General features: G+C 37.1%; 1 protein-coding gene across 1 annotated transcript in view; it reads left to right on the forward strand.

The window, feature by feature from the left end:
• LOC150099519 (cilia-and flagella-associated protein 96-like) overlaps positions 1-15140 on the forward strand; it is a 69901-nt gene that overhangs the window by 7778 nt on the left and 46983 nt on the right. Inside the window, exons 3-4 of the mRNA XM_090404527.1 lie at positions 7263-7400; positions 14109-14184. Of these exons, the coding sequence (XP_090260653.1) occupies positions 7263-7400; positions 14109-14184 (214 nt within the window). The remainder of the gene's footprint in view (positions 1-7262; positions 7401-14108; positions 14185-15140) is intronic.

Consider the following 15140-nt stretch of genomic DNA (forward strand, 5'->3'; position numbering starts at 1 on the left):
AAACAATAGAGTACAGTATTTGAGTAAAGACAGAAAAATGAAATATTGGAAACTTTAAGTAACGCAATCAGGGATACAATTTTATTATCAATTCGAAAATCTAAATATTATTCCATAATTTTAGACTGCACACCTGATGCAAGTAAAACAGAACAAATGACCATTATTATTGCTCTGTTTCCTATGATAATGGAATTGTCACGATCAGGAAAAGCTTTTTAGGTTTTGTAGATATATCAGATTCCACAGGACGTGGTTTATGTGCAACAATAATGGAACAACTGGAAAAATGGAACATCCCCATTGAAGACATGCGAGGTCAAGGGTATGACAATGCGGCAAATATGAAAGGGAAAAAAATATGGGCTCCAAAATTTCTTTTTGAACAAAAATCCTCGAGCTTTTTACGTGCCATGTACTGCTCATACTCTAAATTTAATCATTAACGATGCAGCCAAAATGAATGCAGATACAATTAGTTTCTTTGCAATTATTCAAGAAATATACAATTTCTTTTCATTCTCTTAGAAACATTGGGCAATCCTTTTAAAGTTCGTAAAAAATTTAACATTGAAACAGCCATCAAAAACTCGATGGGAAAGTAAAATTAATGCAATCCGCCCTCTACGATATCAGTTAGGAGAAATTTACGATGCACTTTTTGAAATTTTAAATAATGAAAATTTTAATAAAGAAACTCAGCATGAAGCACAAACATTATGTGATAGCATCGACAGTATGAAGTTCTTCACTTACCAGACCTTTTCATATTATCGACATCGTATTTGCTCTGTTACGCGCCACTGTTTTGTCAGTCGCCGTGGTACTCTAGGACTACAAAATATAATTATTTTGGCGTGGGGAGGCATCCCCCCCATTTTCATCATTTCATATGTAAAGGAGAAATGCGGCGAGATGAAAATGAAGTGCACAATGAAATTATTGAGGTTGGTTAGTTGAAAATTAAAAGCGGTTACTAAAATAAAGGACTACAAATTTATTTGCTCTCTTATAACTTGGTATGATTTACTTAACAGAATATAAACCCTGTGAGTAAAATGCTTCAAGACAAAAATATGAACATTACACTTGCTTTAGAATCTATCGAAAACTTAAAAATATTCTTACAAGAGTATCGATCAGATACAAATAATTTTAAAGAAGTTCTAAAAACGGCAAAAGAACTGAGTGAAGAGGTGGATGGAGAACAAGAATTTAAAACTGGTACGGAAGTTCGACGACGAAAGAAGACACGACAATTTAACTACGAGCGTCATGACGAAACGCCACAATCGGCAGAAGATAAATTTAGAGTGAATGTGTTTTATATACTTCTAGACGTTGCAATGTGTTCGTTAATAGAACGTTTTGAACAACTAAAAACATATGATAATTTCAATTTCTTGTATAGATTACTACAAATTAATAACGAAGATTTACGAAAACGTTGTGACGATTTGGCATATGAGAAAACATATGACAACAGGTTGAAGATTTGTGGGTTGCAGAAACTGGTTGATAGGCGGAAAAGGGGAGATATGATTGAGACATTCAAATTGCTAAAAGGATTCTATAAGATTAATTCAGAAGATATTTTTGAGATCAGGACTAGTGGTGGGAGAACTAGGGGATACCTATGGAAGCTGGGCAAGAGTGTGGTTAGCAGTGGTGTTAGAGCTGGGTTCTTTACTTTTAGAGTGGTAAATGAGTGGAATAAGCTGCCAGAGTCTGTTGTGGGTGCTATGATGGTGAGTGAGTTCAAGGCAAGGTATGATAGATACTGTGAGAATGTCGTATAGTTGTGTGGACATGATATTTAGGGCCTCCCTCGATGAGTCTAAGGACTCCCTGGAGTAGCCCGAAAATAATAATAATAATAATTTAGAGATTCTCTTGAAGGACGGCGCCAATAAAGACGTAAATGCAATAGAAATACATGACGAGTTATGTGCTTTTCGGGATATTTTTCGGAAGGATAATTTAAATATTCAAACCCTTTCGATATTCTTAATTTTATTGTGTCCAATAATTTATCTTTCCCTGACTTTTCAATTGCGTTAAGAATACTATTAACCTTACCTGTTAGTGTAGCGAGCGGTGAACGTTCCTTTTCCAAGTTGAAATTGATTAAAACCTACTTACGAACAAGTATGTCACAAAAAAAGGCTTGTTAGTTTGGCGTTAATAGCTATTGAAAATGATATATGTGCGGAATTAGGCCTTAAGACCATTATTTCTAATTTTCTGAATATGAAATCAAAAACCCTGAAATTTTAATTAAAAATTTTCAAGTATATTTATGTAATTTAATTTATTTTCTGTTATTCTGTAAAGATGTTATACTTATATTAAATGTTCTAATTATTTCTGAATTCTTTTCTTATTTTCTCAATCTATCTTGAGTTTCTTTTATTTTCCTAAAAAATAGTTCCACTTATAAAAAATATTAAAATTATTTTACAAGTTACTAAGAATTTACTAACTTGTAAAATGAAAGAATTTTTTAAACTTTAGTTCAAATAAATTTAACTTTAATTAAAATTAATTTTAATTTTAATTTTGTTAGCGATTCGGGTCGGTGAGAAGGCTATAATCTCTGAATTTATATTCAACGATTAAAGTGAAGTGGCTTTGTCAAAATTTGCCTAACTTTTAAGAATTTTTGGAATATTCGGGTTTTTAACGATTATCCTGCCTGGTTAACACCCCCCGGTTCGTTACATTTAGCGAACCAACGTGTGGTTGTTCTATCAAAATTTATTTAAGAAATTTCAAATAATTTTAGGTTTTTATTATCATAAAAGAACCACACACGCTCGGATCGTTACAGGGGCGCTTAGATAGAAATTGCATGCGGACGCCAAATACTCTAGCGCCGGTTCTGAATATACCAGTAGGACAATTTTATCTTTTCGTTCAAGGCTGAGTCGTAGAACGCGTCCATTCCCATCCCCACACCACGCTACTATTATTTAATACATGCAGTGATGAACGATATCACAAACAGTATATGAAATGTAAACATCATGCTGATAACATTCACATTTCACATAAAAGGACTTGATCTGCATATCACTGTTATATTGAATGATAGCATCGACAGTATGAAGTTCTTCACTTACCAGACCTTTTCATATTATCGACATCGTATTTGCTCTGTCATGCGCCACTGTTTTGTCAGTCGCCGTGATACTCTAGGACTACAAAATATAATTATTTTGGCGTGGGGAGGCATCCCCCCCCCCATTTTCATCATTTCATATGTAAAGGAGAAATGAGGCGAGATGGAAATGAAGTGCACAATGAAATTATTGAGGTTGGTTAGTTGAAAATTAAAAGCGGTTACTCGCTCAGATACATTCTCAACAATGTAAACAACATTCATCACCTCCTGCCTACTCGATTGGTACTCGGCTTATTATTATTTATTTATTTTTATGGTATATATGAGATGTTTATTTAAGCTTTGTACAAAAAAATCCTGAAAAATTTGAATTATTGAATCATATGACTGCCTCCATAGTTCAGTCGGTAAAGACCTGGATTCGAATCCCGTCCAGAAGCTGAAGAATCTTTATCAAGACTTTTCAAAGGTGAGTTAGCCGGTCCGATACGGAGTTTTTAATTTTTTTTTTTTTCCCTCTAAGTAACTGGGGTTTTTCATTCCGCAAAACAGATAAACCGGCCAGAAGAACACACGCAAGTCATAGCCACAGCACATAATGCAGATAGGATTAGCCATGCTATTATCACTTGGTCGTAACTGTCCAAAGGTGAACACGATGATTAAAATCATACTCTAAAAATATTAGTATTGTTTTAGTGGACCTGCTTTATTATTGAGATGCATTCTGTGAGATAGAAACAGATCGGATGCCATATTGATTATAAGCCTGAATGTTCGAAGCATTTATGATATTTTTAACTTATGAGAGATCACAGCGAAGAATGCGGCCAAATGAAAAACAAGAGCATGACTGTTTAAACTAAAAATGGCCAGCTATGTCGTTCTATAACAAGCTGCTTGGCAAACAAAATCATATCCACAGTAGAAATCATCTAGGAATGTGCTTAATCAACACTTCATCAGTAAGTATTTTGTGGATGACTTGCGATTCACAAAGCATACCACTCCCGTAGTAGCGGAAAGACGTCCTTTAGAGTGATAAACTGCTCTATACGTTGATTCATCCGATGAAAGAGTCTGCATTTAGCAACAATTTAGAGGCGTCTTCTGAATTGTCGCTAAATGCAGAGTTATGTATAAGCCCCAATAAGTATGGATAAAGGAATTATATCATTAAGGGATCCCTTTCGTATGTGTGTGTGTGTGTGTGTGTCTTACTAGTTTGGATCAAACAAGACCACTAGCTTTTGTTTTAAAATTTTTCAAAAATTCTGTTTCAAAGATTTCAACTGGGAAGCGATACCGTTCTAAATCTTGACATGTTAAAACTTGGACGAAGAAAAAAAAAATGCGATACCATGCTTAGTTCACTTCCCTGAAAATTTCACTGATCTTAATCCAACACTCATCTTTTAATGAAATTTCGTAATTTCTTTTAATTTCATTAAGAAGCACTGTGCTTCACGAATGCGCAGAATGCTTCTACTGAAACGACGTATCACGATTTCTTGGCAAGAGGCTGTGTAGTGTTTCTGTAGTTATGCTGCAGAGGTAGCTTATGTCAGAATAAAAATGTTTATAGACATTAGTTAATTTTCATTCTACTCCAACTATTTGGAGAACACAGCATAGTAGTATTTGTAACGCTCCGTAGCGCAATCGATTCCGACAAAGCCCTTTGATTGAAAAGACTGAGTTCGAATACCTTCTAGGACGAGTTAGGAACATTATCGGCTTTCTCAAATGAAGGTGAGTTAGCCTGTCTTATAGTAGTAGTGGTAGGGTTTTTCATTCACACACACACACACACACACACACACACACACACACACACACACACACACACACACACACGTGTATATAAATTTATATTTACGCATAAGACTAAACATCTTATCAGAAAAGTATGAACACACACACACACACGTGTGAAAACCAATCTGAAAGACCACGGGCCTTAAGGAACTACATACAAGTACTGCAGATTATTGTATTATTGGCATGGTTGGCCGAATGGTTCTCTAAACAGGCTGCCAGTTCAAATCCCTCCGTGGGCATGGAGTGACTGTCTGTCAGTGAGATATGAATTTCATCGCCCGATATTATACCACGACCTCAGTTATTGGAGGCCATAAGTGGCTTGAAAAAGTTCCATGTTTGTTTTTCAGAGTAGAATTTCCAGAATATGTAAAAATATACCAAAATATATAATTAATAAAAAAAAATAGAAGGAAAAAATCCTTAACACCCATGCTATTAATGTAGTGTACGCCACTTGGAAAAAAGTAAACGGACAGGCCCATGGGCAAGGTGCATTGTGCAATGTAACGAGTCACGTGTGTAGCCGGTAGAAATTGAAGGAATATGATGCACCCAAGTCAGTGCAACTGTGTCCAGGTGAAATGGCTGCGAGAAGGGAATAGAAGGCGTTTGAAAGAGGTGTTATGGCAGGATGCCATATTCAGGCCTATTTGTTCGGCAAATTCTATAAAAATTGGGCCATCCCAGGTAAACAATCAGTGATACCATATGAGATAGAAGTGCTGGGAGTCAACTGCAAGTGTTATCCGCAGTGGACGATTCACCGCACTCACTGAACGTGAAAGTAGGGTGCTACGACGGATATATGTAAAAACCGCCATTCGTCGCAAATACATTAAATGCGGAGTTCCGGACATCGACTGGAATAGGAATCTGCACATTCAGAACGGAAGCCCACAACATAACTTCCATGGTTGGATCGCAATATGCAAGCCCCGAATTACCCAAACCAACATGCAGCATCGTCTTCCGTTGTGCAAAGACCGCGTACAGTGGGATGTGAAAACTTGGAAGGCTGTGTTATGGAGCGACGAATCACGCTATCCACTCTACAAAGCAGATGTACGGGTGAGGGTGTGGCGGATGTCCGGGAAACGTCTCTTACCAGAGTGCATAACCCCAACTATGAAATTCGGTGGTGGTGTGATGGTATGGTCCTCTCTTTTTCCTAGTTTGGCCTCGACCTCTGTTTGTGGACAGTGCACTGTCATAAGGTTGTAACGGCATGAGTTGTGGACATGCACGTCACAATACTTGACTGGCGTTCACAAAGCCCTAATCTCAACCCTATTGAACATCTGTGGGATGAACTGAAGCGTTGGGTGAGATCAAGGGACATCCACCCCACATCAGTCCAGGACTTGATTACATGCCTAGAGGAAGAACGTTCCAAACTTCCGATTGATCGCTATCGTACGCTTGTGGAAATTATGCCCCTTAGGACTGCTGCAGTCACTGCAGCGAAAGGAGGTTTCACATCTTATTAAGGTGGGCGCCATGGCTGTTTGTTCCTCACACTATGGTGTCCGTTGACATTTCTTTCCAAGCAGTTTAGGTGTTTACAACCTTTAGTGGATGGAAGTCACATGAAAAAGAATATTAACAATTCAGAGTTTTCTTTCCAAGCAACATGTAGTAATACTCTGGAAAGCAATTAAACAAAGAAGTTACCGTGACCATCTCATCAAGGTAATTTATTTGATGTTTTTTTTTTTTATTTTAAATTTGTAACTATAATGAAGAATGATTTTTTATATAATTTATTAGTCGTATTTGCTTTTGTTCCAAAACAAGTATTATTTTGGAACAAAATAATATTTGTTTATTAGTCGTATTTACTTTTGTTCCGTGAAAGTTGATTTTTTATGCGACTTCTTCCATGAAAAATTGTAAACTTATAGTAAATTAGTACCATGCTCACTATCGATTGATTCCACTCCAAGTCAGTTTTTTAATCTTCCATTTTCATGTGTGTGTGTGTGTGTGTGTGTGTGTGTGCGCGTAAAGGCGAGAATACATTGTGCACAGTAATACTAGCTGGAAGTAGAACATGAGATAACACTACACTTCAATTGACCAACCACAAACCAGTTTTCAAAAAGTTGGGATTAAGGAATGCACCTATTCTCCCTTGAAATTAAAAAAAAAAAAAAATAATAATTAAAAAAAATTCATTTCGTTACTGCATTTTACGTGTCAATATAGTGAAATGATGCAACCAATTATTAAAATCCGTTTTTAAATGAATATTTTTATCTAAACTTATAAGTAAAAAAAAATAAACTCTAATTATTCGATATGTATTTTTTGACAGAACAGGACCTGGAACTCATTATGGAACATTTCGAGGAATAATCGAATCTTTTAGCCCAGTTAAAAGAGAGGAGCCAGAGCCCAGACCAGTTGGACCCAATGTTCTTACTAATCCTCCAAAAAAAGGAACAGGTTACGGGTAAGAGCAATATTGTTTTCTTGTTGTTTTTTTGTTTTTCATTTCACTAGATTACAGTTGATGTTGTTTTCTGCTTTTATGCCATCTACAGAGTAAAAGACGAATCCGGCTCTGGAGCAGGATTTTTCGTCCTCCAGAACAGGCAAACCATCCCGGTGAACTCACATGGATTACAGTCATGAATACGTCCCAGCCATATGCCGGAGCCCGGATAAAATTGGGGGAATGGGGGAGAGCAGTGGTGAACTACCCTGTAAAAATCTCACCAGGAAATACTTTATGGGCAATGCCTACAAAGTCATATACGGTCGGAAACGACTGAGAGGGAAAATCAGATCAGATCTGGAGCAGGATTGTTCTAAAACATTATTCATGTTAAGTTAAACAATCAGCTGTTGCAGATTAAATTTTTTATTTACCTCTCATACTGATCACTTTCAAGATAAATCCACCGTAGAACTAATGCCATTTAAAGTAATAATATATAGAGTTAGGGATCACAAGTTAATATTCATTATAACCGAGATACCAATTAAACTTACTAATAGTCTTGGGTCAGCTATCTGTAAGTGACTAAGAATGGAGATTGGCTGCCCTTCAGTCGAAAAAATAAAGTTAGTTAAAGCTAAATGGCCTGGCCTACTCCCGTTGGGGAAAAAAAAAGGCATTAGCGGATTTATTTATTTTATATAATGATCACCGAAATTAGATGAGCGATCCTGCGAGAGTACATGTTTGTTCACATACATGTACGTGGATGGTCTGAAAAGTTCTCTACCTAACAATGAAAAACGAATTTATAATTTCAAAATAATTTTTATTTATCAACATAATCTCCCTTAAGACTAATACATTTATTCCAGCGATGCTCCAGAGCCATTATCTCATTCCTGTAGTGGTTCTCGGTAAGATCTGCAAAATGCTCCTCTACAGCTGCAGTCACCTCTTGATTCGAAGAAAAACGCTGACCAGCGAGGAAGAGTTTTAGTTTGGGGAAGAGACAGAAGTCAGAGGGAGCCAAATCTGGGGAATAGGGTGAATGTTCCAACAATTCATAGTGCAGATCCCTTAATTTTCCCATTGCCAAAAACACCTTTCTGGCAGGTGCATTGTCCTCATGAAAGATGCTTTTTTTCTTCTACAAACCGGATCTTTTCTCACGAATTTTTTCGTCTAGTCTAGTAAAAGATCGGAATACTATCCCCGGTTATTGTTTTACCCTTTTCAAGATAATTAAACAAAATGTCTTTAGCATCCCAAAATACCGATGGCATGACCTTGTCTTCTTTGCCGCTGAACAATCGGCTTCTGTTATAGCATGTTCGGCATGCCGAGCAGCATCGCATCGCATTGACCTTGCTTGTGACCGCACGTTTCCTAGAATAGATACCTCCGTACTTTTTTCCATATAACTTTTTTGACTATTGTTTGGATTCTGGTATGTACTGGAGAATCCAAGTCTCATCCATAGTAAAAAATCGACGCACAAAATCAGTTTTATTTTTGTTGAAACGTTCCAAGCACTGTTCAGTTTTTCATGAGAATGCGTTTTTTCACATTTGCAAAGCTTTTTTCATTTTCAATTCTTCATGCAAAATATATCCTACACGTTCTTTTGAAATGCCTGTAGTCTCAGCAATTTCACGCACTTTGACTCACCGGTCATCCAATACCATATCGTGCACTTGATCAATGATTTCTGGTGTTTGTTGTTACACTTTTTTTTGGACGTCCTTCACGTGGATCATCTTGAAGGCTCGTACGGCCGTGTTTAAAGTCGGCAGCCCATTTCTTACTTGTCGAAAACGAAGGAGAAGTGTGCCCATGAACTTTTATGAACTTCGAATGAATTTCTTTTGGCGTTAAACCTTCTTTTACAAAGAATTTTATAACCGCACGATACTGAATTTTATCCATTTCAAGAGATACACACAACACTTTGGCTTCCGACAGCTGTGTATTGCGAAGCGCACAGCCATTAGGCTGTGCGCTTCGCAACCATATGTCTGGGGAAGAAGAGTCCTCGGTTCGATTCCTGTCGGAGACGTGAGGAGCTCAATGATCTTCCTCAGTCATAGCCAAGTTAGCCGGTCTTGGGCGCTAGAAGTAGGTTTTTTCCCCCGGTTAGCTGGGGTCTTTTCATCCCGCAAGCAGTCAAACCGGCTCCGTGAACACACACACACACACACACACACACACACACACACACACACACACACACACACACTACAGTCATGAATACCTCCATTAGAGATGCAGCAGAGGAGTGGCGTGCTGGCTTCATTATTTCGCCGTGATTCTCATTAGGAGGAGACTCAACCCCGTCTGAATCGGATGGAAGGAAGGGAAAGATAGATAGATAGAATGTAATGATTGTCGTTTTTAAGAAAAATTCGACTGCAGAGATTACACAGTCATACTAACATTACTAGAATTAAGCAGAATGCACGCACAATAACACTAGAAATATTAAAACTTTCTATCAAAAAGTTAGTATTTGAGTGGATAATTATTGACATGCAATCAATTGAAAAATAACATTGTGACCTAGCGGACACACCTCACATAAGCAAACATGCACGGAAACACCGACATTTGAAATATGAGTTTTCTCTAGACTTATTGACTCGAACCAAACAGGAAGAAATTATAAGAATTAATATCTGAATTATGAATATGACATGTGTGATGATAGGATAATATGGACTTATAATACTGAGAGTTTGAAGTGAGCTTTTTTGATTTCACAGAAAGCTGCGTGCTATTGTGACAGGTATACAAACTTTACGACTATCGCACGTGACATAATTAACAACAAGAACTGTCTGTTAAAGAAGTTATGGTGAAATATTCATAGGATACATAAGCAAGATCTGCAGGATCACTGTAAGTGCAAGCAATGAGGTAAACTTTCTAGAATTTACTGTGCAGCAATTACAGTCACCACAATTCCACATAACTAAAGAGAAACAACTTCATTTGCAAGATATTCCACTTCAAAGAAATAAGATGACCTTACTGTCATAAATGTTTTAGTGATGAAGCTTTGGTCTATGTCATGACAGGATAAACAAATGGAATGTTAGAATGTGTGAAACAGGAAAAAAACTTGATTTTCAGAATATTCCAAATAGAGAAACTTCATATTCTCATGGAAAGGTAAGAGTGAGTGTCTTTTGCTTTAATAAGACTGCAGCTTTAGGTGTCCTTTTTCTTGCTCCCTTTCCTCCTCATATAGCCAGTTTCACTGATGAAAAGGACAGCGCCATAAGTTTGCATTCCAATTTATTCCACAAATGTTGTATATGGTTAATGTTAGCGTCCTGTGTTAGTCAATATAAGGTTTCAATATTATCTTCAAACTACGTATTTAACATAACTACTTTGCTACAGGGCGCTGAAAGGTACATGAAGCAGTGCTATAAAATTGCACAACGTAAAATGCAATATTTCCTACGCAGTTTATCAGAATATCAATGTGTGATCATGATTCTCTGCAGTATGACCAGTAGATCTAATTCATACCACGAGGAGCAACTTTCATCACTGCACTGTCTCGGATATTATTGCTATAAAATGGTTTTACAAACATTCTTCTCACTACTCCATTCTCTAAAGCAGAGTTTCTCAAACTTTTCCTACGACGGAACACTTCACAAATCCAGAAATTTTAACGGAACACCTTGGTTAGCGTCGAGTATCATCGGTCTCGTATTCAATGTAAAGCTAATGCTCGCACTATCGCCGCAGCAGGCTGTATCGCATCGCAAAAATGCGACAGCACACCCTACAGGCATGCTGGGCAGCATCGCATCGCATTGACCTTGCTTATGACCGCACGTTTCCTAGAATAGATACCTCCGTACTTCACTCGCGCTCGGAGGTGTCGACAACCGCGGGAGACTGAGTCAAGGACAGCGCGCTGGCTTTAATAGCACAATCCACACGCAAAGTGAGGAGCGCCTAATTTTCAAACATGTTTGAACTTGGCGCAGCATTTAAAACCATTTTAGGCGCGTACTAATTTTGATAATTTTTCACCCAACACTTATTCACTTTCCGCGGAACACAGTTTGGGAAACGCTGCTCTAAAGAATTGCGTTTCAATGCTCTACATGCTGGTTTTGTCTGCTTAAATGCATGCCAGTCAATGACATGTATTCGCACTCGTTAACAAACGTTTCATGGCTACAAATCAGCTGAAAAATCCATCTTTGAGCTTTTCAAAGATCATTATGCTAGCATTTTTACCTACGTGGTCATAAAACGTTCATGTTTTAATCACATTGCAAACAGGGGAATTGGGAATAATTAGTTGCTGCATGACGGCGCGTAAAGGCCATAATATTAATCTCACTGATTCTCACTCAAAAACCTCAGTGGCAACATTATTTGAAAAAGCAGTTAAATTTGTACAAAAAACTTTTACGCCCAAGGCTGCCTGTTATCCATTTACTTTTCTCTATTTATATGACCAGTACCGGCTCGAGGGTGTGTAGCACTCCCTAGGCCAGTTTTATCAACGCATTGCAAGACAAGAATCATAAAATTCTTTGTTAAAAGCAGTTTATTGTTATTGCCAAAAAAGTGCATATAGAGCATTTTTTTTTTTTTTTGGTGTGTGTGGGGGGGGGGGGAGCACTGCTCGTACTACTAACGCTTCGACTCTCTGGTCCTCTTTAATACTATTACTTTTTTTTTTACGATGTTGGAGTCCCAATGCCATTGTTCCCCTAGGCTGGTGCCTAAGCCTAGAGCCGGCCCTGTATATAACATCTCTTAAAATGCTTCCTACAGGTGATACACCATCATAACCAGATCGCGTTTTCCAGAACTAGTCGACAAGAAACTCCTACTTGCAGCAAATAAACTTGAAAAATGCTCCACCAGGTGTCGAATCTTCATTAGTCTGGAAAAAAAACTATAAAATTCATTAGAAGACGAGCAAATCCGATAAAAGCCATAATGTTGATTGCAATGAACGCTCCCTGGTTCATCAGGAATAACCAGCTGCTTTGCAACGCCAAGATACCAGACATACGATCTTTCCTAAAAAACTACTGCTGAAAAGTTTTTTACAACTACCAATAAATTATTGGTAGCAGCCATCCCAATAAATTAATCTGTCAAGCTCCCAATTACAGTCCTGAAGATTACTCTAAATTCAGAAGACTAAAATCCATTCTAGTTGACACATCAGCTACCATTAAGAGCTCTCACGGAGTGGGCTGAGCACCAACCTCCCATCTCCCGCCCACAACCACTAATATAGATGTATGGATTAAAAGTCATGGACTCAGTCCCTCTGCCAAAGAAGTTAACAGTAATTGTCAGTAGTGTTGATCAGAATGGGATCCGTATCTTTCTGTTAGATAATGGGCTTATTACCGACATTACTTGCATTGCTTTATTTCAAGTTCTCCAGACATTTGTTCTCTAACACTGATACCAGCTATCACATCACAACTGTTTAATTTGCTCTGATTATATAAATATACACATACTGACCACTGAATTAGAAAATTTTATGTAGACGAACATAAAAGTCACTTACAAAGTGCATATGCAAAATCATGTACATCACGTACGTCACGTGTTCTAGGTAACTATTTAAGAATGTTACTGGTCAGTAATCTTCAATAGTTTTAATTTCAATGGGATAAAACAAAGGATCTTTCGAAATTCAGTAAAGAGCTTATTGTAGGTGCCTGTCTGGCTGGAGCTACGATTTTGAAAATATCAGACCTTACTGGTTTCTCAGGTGAGATAACCCAGGGCTGTAACATGTGGAAAAATAACTTGCATTGCTTGTCTGAGGCATAACTGTGGTCCTAAGACGGTCTGTCAGGAATGAGATCGCCGTCTGCTTGTTCCGTACAAGCAGACGGCGATCAGAACCCACACAATTTACAGACAAAAAAATACTACTGGTGGTGTTGGGCAGTAGATAGCATTGTGTGTAGATCATGATGGTGGCAGTGGCGGTTAGGTGTAGTTGGTGGATTAAGTGGTGGAGATGGAGGGTTGTGGAGTAGGTGCCCTCCCTTGATTAGTCATTGGACTCTTTGGAGGTGTCACGAAATAGTAATAATAATCTTATATGCAATTTTAATTTTAGGGAGATAGTTTGGGAAGAGGAAAAATCGCATGGTATTAATTGGAATTATGGCTAGAGCAATAATGCCAGTATGTTATATCTGTTAATTGATCCCCCCACCTCCATTTTTGCAGAATAACATGCTTATGTTTATCATTCTCAAGTAATACCATGCTAGTTCTGTGTACCAGACTGGATAATTCACTCAGCTTTATTTGAAAAAAAAAAAAAAAAACAACTTATAAAGGCCAAACAAGTTTCAAGGGATAAAAAGAAAACGAACCCCAGAATCAGTACAGATCACTGACCTCAGAACAGTAAAAATGTACTATGGAGATTTACATAACTAAAAACAATTTCTCGTGGTTTCAAGAGAAATTTTTCAAAATAGAAATATCACACCAAAATCAAATTCTATTATGGTATTTATTTGTTTCTATACAACAAACACAAAAATGAGAGTCCACTCTTGTAGGTTACATTTTGTGTTCATTGCTATCTAAAAAAATTTAATTTTTTATACATTCAAAATAACAACAAAAGAATACCTTATCAATCATAAATTCTATTTACATATTTATCAAAATTTTAATGTTACCTTCTACTTTCAGTTATTTAGATGTGACTATTGGCAAATATCCTCCACATGCTGATCCAGGGCAAGAAAAACGTTTAGCAAAAATGAAGGTAAAACATATATTTAATTATTTTAATAATGTACAAGAGTTAATACAGTTGTTAATGCAGTAAAAAAATCACTGATGATAATGATTAGAGTCAATATATGAGACATTTAGATGGTAATAATAGTATGATTTGCATCAGTCACACTGTATCAGCATTTTGACTAACAGGTATAATACTGTCATAGTATTCTTTATATTCCCCTTGAGGGTATATCAGGAATTAGATGGTACTAATATATATATATATATATATATATATATATATATATATATAGCATAGCAAAATATGAAGATCAAAGATTCAGTTCACAAAAAAGTAATGGCAACACTACTGAAAATGCTCATTGCCAACAATATAAGCTCGTATGTGACATGCAGATGGCAAAAGTGGGACGGTTTGTGGCAGTCACAAAATGACCGATGTAACCATGACTGCACAAAATGAAATTTGTTACTAGCATAATGTAGCATGGCTATTCAATTGCATCTCTGAATCAAAATGGATGTTGTTGGTTAATGTGTATGAAATTTACATGAGGATATGGACAGTTCCTGTACTACTGTATGGGAGAGAACATGCTGTTCTATCCTATACAGTATAGGTATAGGATAGAACAGCATATATCCTGTGGAAGAAAAGCTTGGTGAAGAACAAGCTGGATTCAGGCCAAATAGAAGCTGTCAGGATCAGATCTTCACTTTACGACAAATAGTCGAGAAAGCATGGGAATATAACAAAGATCTGTATTTAAGTTTTGTCGATTTGGAAAAGGCATATGACAAGGTGCCAAGAGAGAAGCTATTCAATACGCTGCAGTTATATGGTGTCAATGGGGCATTATATCAAGCAATACTTAGTCTTTATTTGAGTTGTGAGTCAGCAGTTAGAATTGAAGGAAGTACAGGAAGATGGTTTAATGTTAAATCTGGTGTGAGACAAGGATGTACATTATCCCC

Source organism: Typopeltis vanoorti, chromosome 14 (assembly GCF_054136105.1).
Source record: "Typopeltis vanoorti isolate ZY-2024b chromosome 14, IOZ_Tvanoo_1.0, whole genome shotgun sequence".
Classification (NCBI taxonomy): Eukaryota; Metazoa; Arthropoda; class Arachnida; order Uropygi; family Thelyphonidae; genus Typopeltis; species Typopeltis vanoorti.